The sequence below is a fragment of the Manduca sexta genome, unplaced genomic scaffold (genome assembly GCF_014839805.1).
Source record: "Manduca sexta isolate Smith_Timp_Sample1 unplaced genomic scaffold, JHU_Msex_v1.0 HiC_scaffold_1928, whole genome shotgun sequence".
In the NCBI taxonomy this organism is placed as follows: Eukaryota; Metazoa; Arthropoda; class Insecta; order Lepidoptera; family Sphingidae; genus Manduca; species Manduca sexta.
This window is the reverse complement of record NW_023592841.1, coordinates 879-20938: the sequence shown is the minus strand read 5'-3', so window position 1 is coordinate 20938 and position 20060 is coordinate 879. Positions and strand designations below refer to the sequence as shown.

The following is a 20060-nucleotide window of genomic DNA, read 5'->3' as shown; positions in this document are numbered from 1 at the left end:
TTAATGCAGTTTGCAACTAAGTAAGTTAATTTCATATTCCTTTGAAGCATTTTAATTTACAACCATAAGCTTATTTTAAGAAAGAAACTGACTAGTTTTTTCATTGTTTTGTATGGGTAGTGACAGTTGTTTACGAGTTAATCTACATCAATTGTATCATGTATGGGATTACCTAACGAATAATTTATTTTGAGTTAATTGATTCAGTTAGACGCTTTTTAAAAATTTTATGACAAAAGTTTTAGTAGTTACATATATTTCTATGTTTTATTAGCTGACTTGGCTTAAGGCGTCATGCCGAATGCCAAAATTAAATCAAATTCTTTCTGTAAAATGTGCAAGAAAAATTGATGTTGCGCTGACTTCACATTGGAGAGGCAGGATAGAGAGGAATGCGTACGGGATAAGACCAAGAGATATATGACGATCTTCTTTAGTTATGGAATTAGTTCTTATCTAATGGAGTACGTTATTCCATTCGTCAATAGTTCTCAGTTTAATTGACATAATATAGAGTTGACTTTGTGTGTCTCAAGGGAACTATGTATATATTAAAGATTACTAACTTAGTTTACTTTGTTTAACAAAACATTGATAAGCATCTTTATATTATCTTCATCTATATATATCATTAAATAGTATCATTTGGGATGCAAAAGATGTATCACAGTAGATGCAAGGTATTGCAAATGCAATTAAAAGTAATTTACCGATTGGTTTTATTTAACACTCGCAGTATCACTTACCGTTACGATGATTATTTCCGTTTGTAAAATGTGGATTTAACTACGACTATTGATTTAGTTAACATCAAAGCTATTGATTGGCCACGTCTGCTCATACCGCGCCAAAATCAACAACATCCTGGTTGTACGGACCATTGGAACGTAGTTTTGGTTATGTAATTTCTTGTTACGTAGCGCATTCGTCTCCATGACACTTTGTTGCCATTGTGTGGCCATATTGTAGAGTATAAAGCTTTCGAGGACAACCACGTACAGTATTCTTAATACTTTAACAATACACAATATTATCAGCTATTCTTACAATAAGAGAGGTTAGAAATAATAATAATAATAGCAGGCAGATGTTCTTTTGTTCCCTAATGGTCCCTTGGGTATTTGGGTATTAATGAGTACAAAAAAAAGTATTATGAACCTTATAAACACACGTTCTGATGACGTTGCAATGGACATTGCTTAACATTGAATTTCTTAACATTTTCGCTTATAACTTTTTATTTATAGTTCTACGACAAAAGTTACTAGACCAAAGTTGTAGAGAATTTAAATTGCAAAAAAAAAGTTTATACATTTTTTTTGTCAGATAAATAGTTTAAGAGATACATCGTAAAAACCATTTCAACCCCTATTTCCAAGATGGCGGCCGTGGGACAACGGTGGCGACCCCACAAACTTGGTTTTAGCTTTAGACTGACCCCCTACACTTCAAAAAATAAAATTGCGTCCTCTAAAAAACGCAAGGTAAGGCCTAAAAAATGTAACATTTCAATGGACTATGCAGGAACAAATTCTGACGTGATAAAATATTTCCGCTATCACTTTTAGGTTTGAGAAAGCTAGATTAACATATTTACATACATTTATTTCGGGGTATAAAAAAACAGATAAATTTTGTGAACTAGTGTAATTTTATGGACAATTTATAGCTATGCTAAAAATTAGTCCAGACCCAAACTGTCTGAATATTTATCATCTACAGTATTTGGACTAGTTAAGAAAAATAAATAAATATGACCACGATCGGTACATTACATTTAAAATGCGAGGTATAAACTGCGCTGCGCTGCCGGCTGCTAAATAGCAGCGCCTAACTTTGTCATTTGAGCAATCAGTTCTGTTCGTACATATACATACAAACGCAACAGCTTAAATTAAAATCTTGGGTCAAGGTCTTTCTTGTTTTAAATACGGTAGTGATGTGCAGTACGCCATGCTTTTCTCCATTTTAAAATGACAATTCTTCAAATTGAATCTTATTTTTTTTTTAAAACCGTAAATATCCATAATTATTAATGCAATATATGAAACTGGCAGAGTTACTTTCCCATTTACTAATATTATAAATGCGATAGTAGCACTGCCAGTTTGTTACTATTTCGCGGCGTAACCGATTTTGATGAAATTTTATCCCGGAAAATATATAAGTTACTTATTATCCCGGGAAATTACACCGGGATTTTATCCCGGAAAAGTGTTTTGGTGGCTGAGCCGCGAGCAAAAGTTCATGTAAAATAATAATAATATCGGCCCTGTATTATAGACTTGCTCACTGCTGAGCACGGGCCTTCTCTATTACTGAGAGGGATTAGGCCTTAGTCCACCACGCTGGCCTAGTGCGGATTGGTAGACTTCACACACCTTCGAAATTCCTATAGAGAACTTCTCAGATGTGCAGGTTTCCTCACGATGTTTTCCTTCACCGTTAAAGCGAACGATAAACTCACAAATAATACACACATGATTTTAGAAAAGTCAGAGGTGTGTGCCCTTGGGATTTCAACCTGCGGACATTCGTCTTGGCAGTCCGTTCCACACCCAACTAGGCTATCGCCACTTTTTTAATGTAAAATAAACCTGTACTTTAAATGTTCTCGGCCTACGATGTGCAGAGTGCACAGTTGAAGAAAAAAAGATTATACATCACATCAAAATGTATAATAATAATTTATCATCCTGTTCGTGTCCCGCTCTCTTGGGGAGGTTTTAATGTATGTTCCAGACTTTGTTTCGTTTTCAATACGACCTGTCTTACCGACAATACCATTCTGTGAAGTATTTAATCAAAGTAACCAATTAAAATCTCGAAAAAAAAAGACGCATGCGAAGAGGACCGCTTTGTTCTTGTTCTGTCGCAACATTCCTATTTAAGAAGACTAAGGAAGCGAGATGGTGTTTATGAATAAATAGAAAACATACTATGAAATATTTTATAAATTCCCTAATGTTTAAATATAATTTCTAAAGTTAGGTCCAAATTGGTTTTAACCTGGGTTATATATGGCTGCTGTTTCATTCAGTATAGGTACCCTTACAGCTACTACCCCGATCAGATATAAGCGTTACGGGGTGTTCACATGCTAACGCGTGTTTAATGTTAGTCATCTGAAAGGGGTCTAATTCAGTTGAATAAGTACACGGATTTTATTTCCATGTATTTTTTTTTGCATTACCTAACAGAATACCTACGTCCTTTTTCATATTTTCCAGTGTCCGGGTAGACTGCGGATCCCCGGTGGAAATATTGTGTAGCACTCTATTGAGCTTTCATACGTTATTATTGTTGCGACAATATTACGCTACGTATACTTTGCCACTAGGTCAACACCATATATGTACTGGTAAGTAAATGATTTTCAATAAGATTGAATTTATTTGCTATACTAGCTGTGTCTTTAATTTTAAAAAAATATTTAAGATTTGTGTTAAATAGTTTGTAACGAGCATGTACTGCAAGATTATATAAAATCGTTTCAACGAAGCAGTGAAAAACAGTCATATTCACATTCAACATTTATTTGACATTTAACATCAATGGTTTAAACTTTACACATTTGCCATAATTCATTGTTGGCGTGGCGGGCAAAATGCAACTGACTAGCTTTAAAATAGCAGTGGTGCACGTCGCCTCACTCTCTGGCATTATGTGGCTGCCGCAAATAGGAAATGGTTAAAAAGACGCTGTGTTATACAATGAATGATCTAAATAATTAAATCATAATAATAAATAGTTTTAGGAAAGCGAATAACATGAAAATGCAACATCGTCCATTACAATTCAATGAAGTATCTTAATAGTAGGTATAACAAATCTCTATTAACAACAAAATAAGCATAACAACGGTTTTCCGCTTTGTTTCCTATTGTAATGCACCACATGGCATACCGTGATCAGTCAGTTACTTAATGCCCGTATGTTGAGGGATAGATAATATTATATTACCTCTAAAATAATCCGATAATATATTTTCTACTGACTGTTTTATATACATTTAATTATAAGCAACTAAGTTGGATATAGATTTTACAGTAACGTCAATATCTGAAAAAATCACATAACGATAGAAATCTATATTCGAGAGTATAACCTTTTATAACTATGGAAATGTTTATCGCACAATACAATAAACTCGTTTAACGATAATATTTTAAAATTAATTTATTATGTGAGTCACAATTACACTTGAATGACAACAACTACTATTCTAACATTTAACATCATTTTTTTTTGTGGCTCAACATTTTGTAACATTTGATGAATATTTGTATTTATGCTTAAAGTGGTACACGCGTACTGTTTAGTGTAATTTTAATAAATGTCTTTTAAATCGTGATAGTGATTAACAATGCGACTACATATACATTAATAAGTTATATATACGGATATTGCGTTAGTTTGACTAAAATATAGTTTTTCCATAAATGTCCATGATCACTAGCAGCCATTCGTCGTAATGAGGGACCAAAACACTTATATCTATAGAACATAACATTATTTTTATAGTTGCACTAAATTAAAATTAATTACAAAATAATGTACAAAAGAACATACAACAGTGTCCGCATCGACACATTCACTCGTGCTTTCACAATAATAATTGTAAAAAATAATAAACGAAATTAATATCACAGCAAAGAAACTTTTAAGCATTGTCAGGCACACGCGGCGCATGTCTCTGGCGCGCGTTGTGTGCCTATCTCACCCGGTCACGCAGGGGTCCAGCTCTAGGTAGAAATCCATGCCAGGCGTCGGTCGGCGGCGTCGCGATTGGTTCCTCGATCTCATGCGATCCAATGTCCCATACGACGGCACCGGCCGCCGCGAGTCCCACCCTCAACCGTGCCGTAACGATGTCCCTTCTCCAGCATCGGCGTTGGTGGGTTTCTCTGGAAGAGGTCGGTTCATCATCTTTCCCGACGAATTTGTTGATGTCGAGTTGTAAGATTTTAATGTCGACGTCGACAAGGGGCTGCCTACTGTGCTACTATTTGCCCTGTGTGAGGGGCTAGATTCATTGCTCGAGTTCATTTTTTTCGCGCACAGCGCGTAGGTACGGCCCGCGTGGTACTGCTTGCTCAGCTATTACATCGGGAATGGCGCCCAGCAGGTTTTTTTCTTTTTCTTTATCAATGTGTGTTATTTCGGCATATAAATGGATTGCCATATCTAATGGCTCAAAGTACTCATGGGCTAAGGCCGTTTGTCGGTTATAAGGGGATAATGGCATCAGTTTATCTAAGGACGGTGCTCTTGTTCCAACACTAACCATTTTCTTATTATTTCGTCCAACACGTGGCATTGTGTTCTGGTATGGAAGTTCATAAATGTTCTCTTCGACGTTCATATTTGGTGTATTTGCAGGACATATACCAAGTTCTTCCATTTTTGCAATTTCATAAAGGTGTTCGATCATTTCTCGTGCTTCCATGTAATTATCGGGAACCTCCAATCTTTGTTTAAGGTTTTCTAGTAGTTCTTTAGTCAATTCCTCGGGTAACGTTTGAGTAGTTTTATCAAATAATTGAATGGGAACTTCCTGTAAAGAGGTTTCTTGTACAATTTCCTGGACCCGAGGCTCATTAAGGCGATGTCTTTCCGAGTACTCATTAACCGAAAGTTGAGATATTGATCGTGCGTTGTCTAAACCGTTTCCTCTGCCACATGTACAGAGTCTATCGCAGAAGGAACCACATGACGAATTAGAGGACAGTAGTATGTTTTTTATATTCAAGCAGTAGCCTTCGCGTCGTAAACATTTTATAAAAGTGATTAACATGGCAATTATGACGCATCCAAGGATCGTTACAATGACAATGCCAATAACTTTCTTATCTCTTTCACGCAATATAGGTTCTTCTTTGTTTTTGTGGGGGAATCTTGGATTTTTTATTTCCCGTGTCTGTTCCACTTTTGTAAAGCTTCGCATTGTACTTCGTTAGGATTACAAACTCCATTAATGAATTTAGAAATTTTCATATTTTGTTCAGGTTCGTTAAAACAACGTGCAAAGAATTCATCAACCGTGCAGTAACTTTCTGTCGTGTAGAGTTCACCAGAGGCTGCACCAAGAGCGCGACCCAACCACTCAGTAATATTGCAGTGACAATTTTGTCCATAGTAATTATTATTATAGGTGATCTTTTTTGCAGCATTTGCAGCGACTTGTCCTATAAATCCAAGACTGTTGGGGTGCATCGTTTCGATTTCATTTTCATTAAATATAAATTCATGTACGTGTAACACGTCGGGGGTGAGAATAGCGTTTGGAACGAGCTCGTCGAACGAATTCCGTTCTAATCGTAGTTTATTCCAAGATAAAAACTCGAATCCTTTTTCCATAAATTTGTGAAAAGTGCAGTTAACGATTTCTACTGCTACGACGGTTGTGTTTATCGCTCCTGAGTCAATATTGTCAAAACTGAAATAAAAAAGAAGACAATTATGAGTTAATAATTTGATTTCCAAATAGATGAATAAGTTAACATTCTTTATTTATTCTGATTAAAATTTAAGTGAAAGTATGGGGAGAATAATTTTAAGATAATATATAAATTATTTGGTATACAAGTAGCAAGTTAACTTTTTGGTTAATTTTATATGTAAAATGTTTAAATTGTTTTCTAATTGGATTTTTTACACTGAAACACCTTGAGGGATTTTTTTTCGTATTAATTAGATTTCAAACTACACAGGTTCTAAAAAATAAATATCTTTCTAACCTGTTGTTCGAAAAGTTTAGACTAACGACAGCTGATTGTATCGCTTTAGAACTCAGTTGTTGTATCTTGCAGCCGATGAAATTTAAATTGTGTATTAATGACTTCGGCGCGAATGCCTCTTCCTCTATTAGGTGAAAAGCGCAATTTACAGCCATAACGATGTTATATGTATTCGCAGTGAAGGCTCCTGAGCGTATTCCATGAACGTCTACAGATTCCAAGTAAACTCGGGCTGCTGAAGATCCAAAACTTTGAGCTGGTAACTCGGGAATAGTTGTGTTCACCAGTTCAACCTAAAATCAAAACACACAATGTTATTTGAAAGTAGACAACGCTAACCAATAAACATTCGCCATTGCCAAGTGCAGTCCGGTTGTCATAAAATCGCGGGGCATTTTACGTATAAAAACCATACTGACCGACATGCCAGGCCCATGTTGACCAACATTGGCAGCAGTAGGATCCAGTGCAAACGACCCTTTGCCTAGCACCAGCTTTCTGACATTGATCACGCTTATGGAAAGGAGCCACGAGAACACCTCGCCCTCGAGGAACACGAAGTCACAATTCTTTATCGTTACCGATAGCGGACCTGAAAACAATCAACAAACATGGTCAGACAGTTTTCACTGCATCGAGAAACACCAGTTCCTACAATTCAGAGTAGTTCAATCTCTTTGGAACAATGACCCCATTATCGATGGTGGGTGATTCATTCTACTCATAAAATTAAAACGTGATCTCGAACAAATACAATTAAACGAAGCGATTTTTTAGATTAAATGAATTGTAAATTCTAAACAAATACTGGTAGACTATCGGAAATATATTTATCCCGGCAAGTAGGTTATAAAACAAAATATTAATCGCCTTCAAAAATATGCCTAGTGTCTAATATATACAAGATTTTAAACTGGACTCTCCCGCCTTGTGAGTCATTATCCTGCTGAACGAATACCGAGTCGGAGAAATCGTGTATTTATAGAATGAGAAGCCGTGGACGCTCGTTCCCTGCAGTCCACCTATCGACTTGGTGTCCTCAATTTGAAATAAAGTCAACTAATAATGACCCTTATTGCGCATCCATTTTAACATCTGTATAAGTTTAGCACCGTCAGTGTATTTAATACATCGCAGTTCTTTGTAATTAGCACTGATGTTACTGCATTGAGGCTGCATTCAGAAATTTATTGATATGTAAGTAAAAACAGTGTAACGGTTCTTGAGTTGATTGGAAAGAGTGAGCACTGTGGTACCGGTGACCACACTACGAGCTACGGGTTGTACGTATTTAAACGTGTCTTCTTTTATTTTCGGTACACTGGGGAGCTCTTCTTATGCTGGGGCGTTTACAATCGAGACAAGACTGCTTCGATGTCAATGAAACAGGTTTTCAGAGATCTGTGTGTATATTCACGTTCATATTTTTCCCTGTTTTGTTTATTGATTTAATAAATAACCATATATTGTATAATTGTCAATTACGTAGTACATATACTTTAGAGGTTTTTTATAAGAAGGAATAAAATTAAGCATAGCTAATATTGCTATAGTACGGCTGCAATTCATAAATTAATAATTCGCATTGCAAAAATCACATCATGCAAAAAGGAATAATGTGCAATTTGTAATAAGATGCAACCAATAGTTTGGTGGGTATATAGATTGTGTGTATAAGCTGCATACTAAGGTGGAAATAAAAGCTAAACTAAAAACTTCATTTGGCATTAGTAGTCTATAACAATATTAGTCCATTGAAATGTTACATTTTTTAGGCCTTACCTTGCGTTTTTTAGAGGACGCAATTTTATTTTTTTGAAGTGTAAAAAGCTAAAACCAAGTCGCCACCCTTGTACAAAAAAATGTATAAACACTTTTTGTTGCAAATTAAATTCTCTACAACTTTGGTTTAGTAACTTTTGTCGTAGAACTATAAATAAAAAAGTTATAAGCGAAAATGTTAAGAAATTCATGTTAAGCAATGTCCATTCCAACGTCATCAGAACGTGTGTTTATAAGGTTCATAATACTCTTTTTTGTACTCATTAATACCCAAATACCCAAGGGACAATTAGGGAACAAAAGAACATCTGCCTGCTATTATTATTATTATTTCTAACCTCTCTTATTGTAAGAATAGCTGATAATATTGTGTTGAAGTTGTCGTTCAACTTATATCTTTTAGTTGTGCTACATATTTCTGTACGTGCGAATGTATTTTATTCTGTTTTTAATTCTGCAGACGATATCGAATGATTTTTAGACACGATTTTAACTTTAGTGAAAACTACTTTTATTAGCATTTTGACTTTTAAAAGACTTTTAAAAGTCAAAATGCTAATGAAAACTTACTTAGGACAACTTCAACACAATATTATCAGCTATTCTTACAATAAGAGAGGTTAGAAATAATAATAATAATAGCAGGCAGATGTTCTTTTGTTCCCTAATGGTCCCTTGGGTATTTGGGTATTAATGAGTACAAAAAAGTATTATGAACCTTATAAACACACGTTCTGATGACGTTGCAATGGACATTGCTTAACATTGAATTTCTTAACATTTTCGCTTATAACTTTTTTATTTATGGTTTTACGACAAAAGTTACTAAACCAAAGTTGTAGAGAATTTAATTTGCAACAAAAAATGTTTATACATTTTTTTTGTCAGATAAATAGTTTAAGAGATACATCGTAAAACCATTTCAACCACTATTTTCAAGATGGCGGCCGTCGGACAAGGGTGGCGACCCCACAAACTTGGTTTTAGCTTTAGACTGACCCCCTACACTTCAAAAAAATAAAATTGCGTCCTCTAAAAAACGCAACCCCAAATGTAACTTTTCAATGGACTATATGTAAATATTAAAACTACCTACTTACTTATAAAATATATAATGTCAAAATAAAAAATGAATAAACGGTGTGCTGTAGCGATAATCAGGATTTATTTTAAATTATTGTTTTAAATCAGAATTCGTAATGTTTATTTGTTATTTTTGAGGAACCGGCATTAATTTCTGTTTTGTAATGAAATATTAATATAAATGTATTACATACGAGTATACAATTTATGTTCACGACAATGGGTTACGATTAAAAATGTGATAAGAAATAAAACAAGTATGTATAAAGCATGTATAACGAGTATTATATACTTAGGTCCCTACATCGTCGTCTTTACGCCCCTAACGGGTCTACCTTAGGTTCATACCTAGCGTTTACATACACGCTTCCCAACTATTCATTAATTATAATATATCATTGGTATGCGTCTGCAAAGTGCGGGAAGATAGTTATGGTTAATGACATATAACCATATGTATTAGCTAATTCTTATGCAGTTATGCCATGTTCTACATCTGGCTACATAAGAAGATTAGGACAAGAAAATATATTTTAGTCCTATATATATTGGCCTACGTCTGAGCGGCCGACCTAAGCTCGAGGAAATTATGTATCCCAGATATAAATCAAGTCATCGTCGGCAAAAGCCCGAAAAATTTAACATTTCTGGAAATTATTAAGAATAGTTTACTTAAATATTACAAGTAGGTACGGAATATGTTGTTAATTTAGTTAAGGCATCAATTTATACTTAGAAACCAGGAGTAGGTAAAATAAAAATTGAGATTACGTTTCATAATCCATATCCAAAACAAAGTTAACTATGACATCAACTGTTTACTCTACGACTCATTTATAACGTAGATAAAGTTTTCTCGTGGTAGTCTGGTTAGTAAAATTATAAATATTGCAGCACTCCATATGGATAAAATTTGCACATAGATACTTTATAGGTGAGCAAAAAAAAAGCATCGCCTAAGTGGGCTAATGAGACATGACCGACGGAGAATCCAACAGAGCAAACATTTAGTAATATAACAGTAGATTTGGTTACTTAAATTTCACCTTAAGGGAATTGTAGTAATAACACGCATGCAGGCCAACGAAGCGCAGAGTTGCATGTGTTTCGGCACGAACGTCGGGGACACAGAAATAGTCTAGCGTTAGTCATCGTTTGCACCGAAACCGGCGTACTTACTCGCACATACCGCATACAGCTTACTGACTTAAACATTTTAATTAATTCTCTGTATTGCAAAAGAAAAATACACGATAGATTTTTTCTTTCGTTATTAGAACTGTTTCCTGATATATAGTTTCTGAGAATCGTGTGTAAATACATATTTAATTTGTTCACATTTTATTCTACATAGTAATCGGCGGAATTATTAATGTGGTTAGTTATGAATCCATATGTAGCGGAAGATGTAGTGTACAAATAGAGATTTTACATGTTCTGTGACGATTAATGATAAGAGACTGAGAAAGAAGACTCATAAACCTAATGTGCATAGGATTTAGATAACTAAGCTCAAACTAAACTGCATGAACAGGAGTGTTTGGGGAAATTCGTTAAATAGATAAATCGAAAGTAATGAATGATAATCTGTAGCGTCAGTCGATCTCTATGTGATATAGGCGTTATATGCCCCTATTAGAGGTACGGAAATACATTTTCATATCGTTTAGAATGTTATGGTGATGGTATGCATTAAATTTGGCTCAATCTGTGACGCGCCACGCCTGCCGCGTTCTACACAAATTTATCAGTTATTCTTCTACGTAACTTAATTATTCTAAGTTTAAGTCAAAACGAAAGTTTTGACATAATCCCACAGTACTTGAATGCCAAGGATAGTATTTTAATGCCTTTCAATCCGTATAAAATTATTTCACATGTTGCTATATGTTATGCATCTTTGGAGCTGAAGTCAAGACACGACCATGTGTTTGCATTTACAACTCGACATTTTATGTAGCTGATTTTTTGCTAGTATTACTGGATAATGTCTTATCGTCTGGTAATAGAATGAATCGCGAATCATCGTAGACTTTTATTTTATAAATGGTAAGTCCTACAGTTAATCTCGATTGTCATCACGTTAGCTTTACAAGTTTTGTGTATAGGTACATAAGTTTATAAAATATGTGAGGTAAGTCATATACGAATTTACTATAGGTAAGTGTATAATATGTTGAATATTGACATCGTTGCACATGAAACGTCCCAACATAGTACACATTGATAAACGAGACGACGATAATTACTTAGTTAACATCATTGACATTATTGATTCTAATGATAATAGTATATCTAGGTTGTAAGATGGCCGTAGTCCTGGCTTTGGTTCTTTGATGAACCTTAAATATGCGTTATTTTCGATTTCAAAAAACATACGTAACATTTCGGGAATAGGAATTTCTGCAAGATATTTCCGAGACGTAGGTATGCAACGACCTTATTTACAACTACGATTGTGCGGCGTCAGTAAAATGATTGTACATTACGTGAATAATGTGAGTATTTTTAGTTTTCAGAAAACTAGTAAATAACTTCACACTTTTTATAGATGACCCGATTTTTTTATGACAACATCAACATTTTCCTGTAGTCTATTTTTGTTACTGGATATGAAACAAACAATGGAGTTTTGTATAAAGTAAGTCGCGTATGTCTAAAAAATATCCTAAAGAAAGAATCCTTTTGCGGGGCATTTAGATTGAATCAAATTGCTTTAGATCTAATAGAAACACTTTTCCCAAACGTTTCTAAATTTAAGACTCGGCATGAATATTCAATGAAATTAAACACAAAACATGAAAATTAAAATATACAGGCATAAAGAAAATAAATAACAGAAATTAATATAAAATATAAAAAGTACATACTACAAGGCTCATAAAATCGAATTAAAGCTTTGCTTACCCATTTTCTTTTTGCCTTTTGGTAGGTTTATGCCTGAGGGATAAGAAAAATATATTCAGGAATTGCAATGAATTTTGTTAGGACCGGCGGATAAAAACGTAAAAATTCACGACACGATATCGCAACGTCGTATTTAATTCAAATACGATTTTCCGTATAAATGAAGTGTTACGCACCACGTGTATGAAGAAAGTATTTACCCGACAAGCATCGTGATAAATAGAATATTTTCAGTTATTGCGTTTAGTAGACACACAGTCACAGTCAACTTCAAGCATTTAATTGCCGCATGTGAGTTTAACATTTCCTTTTCTATGCACATGACATGTGGATTATTTTGATACTGGTGTATTTTGAAGGCCCGCAAGCGCTTCCTGTATGTTTGGCTCACGTTGTCACTCCCGCTGAGCTGACCGCTTTCTGTTTATATGGGTAATAAGTTTGATTATTCGCCAGAGAACAGATCCTTTGTGTACTTTACTGAATCATGCTAGTGTATATCGAAATTCAGAATATGGCTAGCTCGTTTGGTTATTCAGTTGTATAAAGAAATACCTACTTCCTTTATACGGTATCCAAAGCATTAGGAACGAATATAAACTATCTAAAGAGAACGGGTGTGCAGTGTCATGGGTGTCGGGCGGGGGCTGCAAGGGGGTGCACGTGCACCCCCCTGTCAGCAACGAATAACAATAAAAATAACTGAATGACTATGGGAACTATCGATCACAGAGGTTTTATTATGGTTTAGCATATGCAAATAATCGCGCGATTTTTATTTGAAAAATTTATAAATTTTATAATATTATCTAGTACCTACTTATGCAGCTGCACCTCTCTAAAAGAAATCTTGGCGGCGCCCATGTACAGTGCTAAAGAATGGTAACACCATTTATTAGTTGTAATTCGAATTTAAGAATACATGCAACCGTTATTTTTTGAAATAGTCGACACTAATAATAAACGAATTTCATCAACCTTGTCAATAAAATGATAAAGGGCGGTTATTTTCACTAAGGATTTTTCTTATTTAAAGCGGCGCGGCGTTCGTCCGCCGAAGGTGTTGATGAGCAGTTTATCGCATCATTGTCTCTCTTACCAACCTTCTAATTGTCTACACATACATGAAAACACGCTTTGAAATTTGGCTACTGTTCTGAGTTCGTTGAACGGTAATATAGCAATCGCAAAATAAAACACATGAAGTGTAGGCGGGGCGCCGCAAAATTGTTTGCTGTAGCTACAGTGAAATATAGAATGACGCGGCAGACACTCCTTAATGTGGCGCATATTCTTACTGTTCAATCAGAGAAATTAACAGCGCTTCGCAGAGGACTTGTTAATGTTTGATCATTACTAACAGCTGTTATAATTTTGTAAACACTGGTCTCAACAGTATTGCATATTCTACAGCGTTAGCCCATGTGGATTCATATGTTATACCTGTGAGTTAAGAGTAATTAATTATAATTCTAGTGATAGACGGATGCCAACTGTTACATATTAGATTTGGCAATTCGCACATTTAAATAGATAGATACACATTCCTCGTGTTTGTTAACTCAAAAAGGTGTATTTTTACTATACGGCAATTCACAAAACAGTCACGAGAGATGTAAATTAATTTAATTAGTTCGCTTTGATTGGGTATATTCATTGTTGCGCTGTGTTCATGGCAGTTGTACAATGTATTTGAAGCGGGCAGCGAGTTTTTTTCTATTTTTTGTTAGTCTGATACGAGGCTTGCGTCATGGTCGTCACAGCTTCTGTCCATATGTCGAGACCCGAGACGAGTTCATATGCCGCATTACGTTGCCATCACAGACTGCGTTTTGTCTGACGCGGTGTGTCCAACACAGGAAGCATTAATTGAGATATTTGGGTGGGTGACGCGCCTGTCTTTAATTGACAACATTTCAAAATGTAAACGTGCCTAAAACAAAAATACCGTTTCTTAATTTTTCTACTCTGAGTTCGATTATGAATTTTTAATATTTTTTTAATACTTAATTTCGGAGAAAAAATTAAAAACCAAAAAATGCTTGATGACGTCACATATACGGTTGAATGAAATGGTTCCTTGGTCCACCTTATTATTTATTTTAAAAAAACTAAGACACCGTCATTTGTCAATGTCAAATGTCAATATTACAATAGATACGTCACAACTGTCACTTTCAACGAGAGAGACAGAAACAAAAACTGTCACTTCATTTTTGTTTTACTGCAAAGCAAAGGTCATTGCGTTTTAAGCCGTATATGTGACGTCATTTGGAGCTTACGTCGTTTTAGAATAAAACAAAATTCAAAGTGAAAATCATGAATGAAAATATCTGCATTTCGAAAAAAGAAAAAATATGGGTCTCATCATTTTAGATCTAGTTTCATAAAATATAAACATTTTGGTATGTTGAAAAAATGAAATGTTGTCAATTCTTTACTCGATAAGTTTTTATCCAAAAATTTCATCCGTGATTTAACTTCATTGTACTCGTAAAACATTTAGGTGCAACTAACTATATTTTCTAGATTGATAGTAATGTTTCATGATGCCTTAAGCTAGAAGTAAATGTATATTCCCAGTTTTTTCAATGCCAATCTAATAAAGGCAGTTGTTATTATGAATATTACTTTTTCCCAATGTTTATAAAATACATGTAGTGTTATTGTATGTTGGTTGTTAGTATCACAAGCGTCGGCACCCTATCTGTTTCAGAACTTAATTAGAGCAATGCGGGTTAGAGACTCGCGTCACACTGGCATTGTTTGCAGGCTTGCGGCCGTGCATTTGCACATTCAAGCGAGCTGATTATTTGTTACTGTCCAAAATTAATTATGTTATCTGCTTGCAACTATCCTGTATGATTCGTACACTTACACGTAAAACGTAATAAATTTTCTGAGAATGTTTGCGACGCTTTAATTGCATGATGAAACCGATACAATGGACTGTGATCTCTTTGATATCGACGATATTTCAATCATATATATGAAAAGGAATCGTTACTTGCTTCATAATATTTCTCCTCGTTATTCACGAGTAATAGAACCAGCCATCGTGAACTTTTGAGCAACTCGTTTTCTATTCAATAATAATTTGTTTATCATTATTGTTAATTTTATTTTATACTAGTTAGTAGTTGACCCGACAGACGTTGTCTTTCTTAACTATGACTTTACAGCGCATATTTTGTCAATCGCTGACAGTTCCGTCAAACAATTTACTGTTATAAAAAATTAATGATGTTGTTAAGGTTTTTTTAATTTTCTAATGTTTCTTAATATTTTCTTTCATAAAAAGCTTCTCCTGACCATAACTGAAACAAAAAAAGAATTGGCAAATTGTTCCATCCGTTCACGCGTGATGTGATGACCAAGGAAAATAGAGATTCAGTTTTGTAAATATACTGATTAGGTTCTTATTGAGTTATTTCTGGCTGTTACCGGATTTTTACTTTTTAAAGTTGCTTCCGCTTTGGGAGATCAATTCGTAATGGAATGCAAGGATTTTGTAGGGCAAAAAATCATTGCCCGAACGGCAAATCGAATCGCAATACCTTATGATACACGTCACCAGTAGTTGTCATTAGACCAATTAAAAGACTTAATAAAATTAAATGTCATTATTTTGCGCCGTGAATAAAATCCATTGGCGTAGTTTGAAATTTAAATTTTGTAAGTTGAGCGGTGAAGCTGCTTAGAAAACACGTAAGTAAGTTAGTAATGAAACCAGTTCTAAGTTTACATCCTGTGTGTTGTGCGTAATAAATTCACAGTATACAGACGTGCCGCTTAATCGCTAGCCCTCGTCTTTAGTTTTCAAATATTGTTACCAACAAGTGCAATCAATACGTTTTGTGTTTTATAACCACCGACCATGAAAACACATAAATCGAATCGTTGTGGGTGCGTGGCTGACTTTCAAGGAACCATATGAGTTCTGGAGCCGGTTATTTTTTTTTATTGAGCTAAGGCAACGTGATTGCATAGCTGTTAAAATTCTGTAGTAAGTTTTGAATAGTTCCATTAAATACAGACTAGTCGTTGTCTCGCTGGTCTCTTTTACACCTATATATTTATACTGGTCTGCTGAATTGCTACTTCGCTTCAATTAGGTAACGAACGGACGTGTATATAAATGATTCTACAGTTTAATGGTACCGCTAATATTACACCTTAAAGTTGTCAGTTTGAAGTCGGAACCAAGGCGAAGTGACTATAAAACTCAAAATCGTTAATTAAGGCAAATTCCTAGCCAGCCAGTAAGTTCTGCATTATTGAGTAAACAGTTAAATTGGCTTCTTAGGTCATTAATTAATTATGCGTTTGACGGACCCATTTAAATAAATGCGTGTCATCCTTTTGAGTAAGACCATAAGTCACTGTATTCTATAAGTTTCAACTAAGTTAAATCTTAATAAAAAATATTGATAATGTACGCTGCTCGTCCAGCAGCTCGTCGAGCAATTCCTGGTTATCATTTATTACTAACAGAATAATATAATCGACACATATATATTTTAAGCGTGACATCATCTATCTTCTATCTATCTATACTTATAATAAATCTGTAGAGAGGTCAATTCTGTACATGAAATATATTTCCAAAATAACTATCAGGGGTGATTAGGGATCGATACTGATGCCAAAAATGCAATTAGTAAAATTTTTGTCTGTCTGTCTGTCTGTCTGTATAACCGTTATAGAAACAAAAACTACTCGACGGATTTTAATGAAACTTGGTACAATTATTTGTCATATTCCTGTGCTGGTTATAGTATACTTTTCATCACGCTACAATTAATAGGAGCAGAGCAGTGAAGGGAAATGTTGGGAAAACGGGAGAAGTTACTCCATTTTTTAAGCTTCCGTCGCGTGTGCAACCTTAATGGTTAAAGCTACACAGAAATCATGTATGACGGCAATGTTCTCCTTAAAATTATGTAAAAAATATCCCACGACAGCAGATGTCTATCTTTTATGGTTGACTCACAATAACACGTGTAACTCCCGATAGCTTAGCAGTTCGAAGCTTTCTCATTATATTTGTCTACTCTTACGTTTATAACACTCTCAGTCATCCCTAATTAAAAAAGTTAACATTATTAAATATTCCATAAAAAAGAATTATAGAAATCGGTATAGAAACACCAAAGTTATACATGAAATACGTTAATAATAAGCCATCATGCGTGAATACTGAATCATGCTATAGGTAAGGATTATTTTTGTATATATATAAGGTCGCGAACGCACAGGCAGGCGGCTTGCTTGGCACCTAGAGGCTAGCGAATCACCTAGCGAGTAGCTTCGTAAAACGAACATTCTCGAACGTTCGCGACCGGCTCAATTTTTGAAGTCCGAAATCCACGCGGGCGAAGCTGCGAGCGGAAGCTAGTATTACTTAAAAAAAAACATAATATATATTTCAACAATGTAGTCTTAATTATTCCGAGGGTTTTTTATAATTGTTCCTGGTTATTGAATTATTGCGCGCTTGCTGTTAGATGTATTGTTAAAACAATAACATACGTATCAGTAGAATGCACGGACCACATAATCTGTACAAATAATATAATCAATGTGGTCCACCTAGTAGAAAATTGGACGAACGAGCCGATAATCGGAGCCATCCGGCAGCCCGCGGCTCGCAAATATACCACAACCGCTCGACAAAACCGGTTAACTTCCAATAAACAATCGCATTGTGACATTTACATCGTCGCGTAACTTCGGCCTGCGTGAAAGTGTTAAGGAATAAATGCTTTATTATCTCCTGCTTAATGCATATTATTACATAGTATCGTACCGTACTCGATGATGATGCTCATGATGCATCTTTATGTAACTCTTATCAATGTGCGTTCAAAACTAATGTTAAGTTTAAATGACTGTGACTTCAGCTTTCACAAATGCCCGAGAATCGTGATAAATATTGGTAAAATACTGAACCCTGAACTGTGAGTTCCTAACGTCGAATCCTAGGACAGGCAATGAACATTTAGATTTTTCCGTTTATTCAAATGCTTTGTGTTTATGGTACAATTGTTTGATAATCGACATTCAAAGCGGCATACTTCCGCTTTTTAATAATACTTAAATCCAGGACCATATTGGGTGTACGCATCCGCGGTTTCGCTGCGGGGCGATGGTTGTTTTTTATAGTATCGCGCCACGTTCGAAGCCGTTGAACGCGCGTGAATCGTATTTGTACCGCAAGAAACACGCGTCTTGGCGCAGCGGCTTGCCCGGATGAACCCGCGAGCGGGCGCCTTTAATGTATGCAATAAGTGCCTGTGCCTTAAACATATAATTATGATACTGTTGAGTACTAAAATTTGTTTTGCGTTAGTAGGTAAGTATTTAATTTTATATAGAACCATAACATTTTTCTGATGCAAATATGTTTTGCTATTTCTACCCGGCGAATCAATGCTATATGAAATTTGTTTACTTACATAAAATGGACTCAAATATACGTGACTGGAATTTTATACTTATCTGTTATAAAATGTGTAGTTTGCTTGAAATATATTGTTATCAGAGTGAATGGTCGTAGTATGCGAATAGGACAATGTCACTAAACAAAACGAACATCAAAGGTAAAATAGCATCGCTTGCACACATATTATGTCTCGCTTAAAATACCTGCAATTTAACGATATAATATCAAAATACTTAGAAATCGCCTCGCCGCAATTAGATGTGTTTTTCCGAAATGTACTAACTTAGTGCAATGGTCCAATATCTATATGCTGTGGCCTGAGATGTGGTTATACTGTCATCTAATGGAATGTCCCTATTTGCTCGATTCACATTCAGTAAAACCTCAAGTTAATAGCAACACTAGTCCGAGTTTACATAGTAATGTTGGGATAGGCCATCGATTTAATACGTAAGTATTTGTTTTAATAACTTAAAAAAATATTCAGTCTAATTGAGCTTTAGCAAAGCAGTAGGTCGCGTTATGTAATCGCACCTTAAAGTATTCACGTTCGCTTAGCAAAGTATAGTTGCAAGCTTACCTTGTACTTTATGGAAGGTACTCGGCTCCATGCGGACCACATCGACGCCGCGGATGTCCAGATAGAGGTTGACCACTTTGGTATTGACGGCGGTGTTTTTCCGAAGCACCAGCTGTTTGGGTCCCGAGATGCGGACGTGGCGCGCGTCTGCCAGTCTGCTCATCGAATTGGGTCCAAACATGATAGTATCTGCGCCTGTCAGCGTTAGGTCTGTCATAGAGTCAGGGAGATCGCCCTCGAGTATGTCGAAATTCTGTAGACAAAAAAATATGTGTTTTATAAAAGGTAATAAAAGTTTTAGTCGACAATGTTCCAGCGTCGTTTCGTAATATTGGTATTGTGCTGGGGTTCAGGATTAATAATAATGATACTGAATCAAATTTAAAACAACTGAGCTTTTATTGGTACGAAACACTAATAAAAACGCTAACACAAGCACCGTAACACGAAACATATCTACAACATTTAATAACAATCACAGCATTACGTGGTCACACGCAATTCACCGAATATCCTTCGATAT

General features: G+C 35.2%; 1 protein-coding gene across 1 annotated transcript; it reads right to left on the bottom strand.

The window, feature by feature from the left end:
* Positions 1–5626: 5626 nt before the first annotated feature.
* Positions 5627–19807, bottom strand: LOC115447271. Its single transcript, XM_037445663.1, has 4 exons — positions 19538–19807; positions 7160–7332; positions 6741–7033; positions 5627–6439 (listed from the first exon to the last, which is right to left on the bottom strand). Exons 1-4 carry the CDS (start codon positions 19752–19754, stop codon positions 5908–5910), a joined length of 1215 nt encoding a protein of 404 aa, XP_037301560.1. The 5' UTR covers positions 19755–19807; the 3' UTR covers positions 5627–5907.
* Positions 19808–20060: the final 253 nt, after the last annotated feature.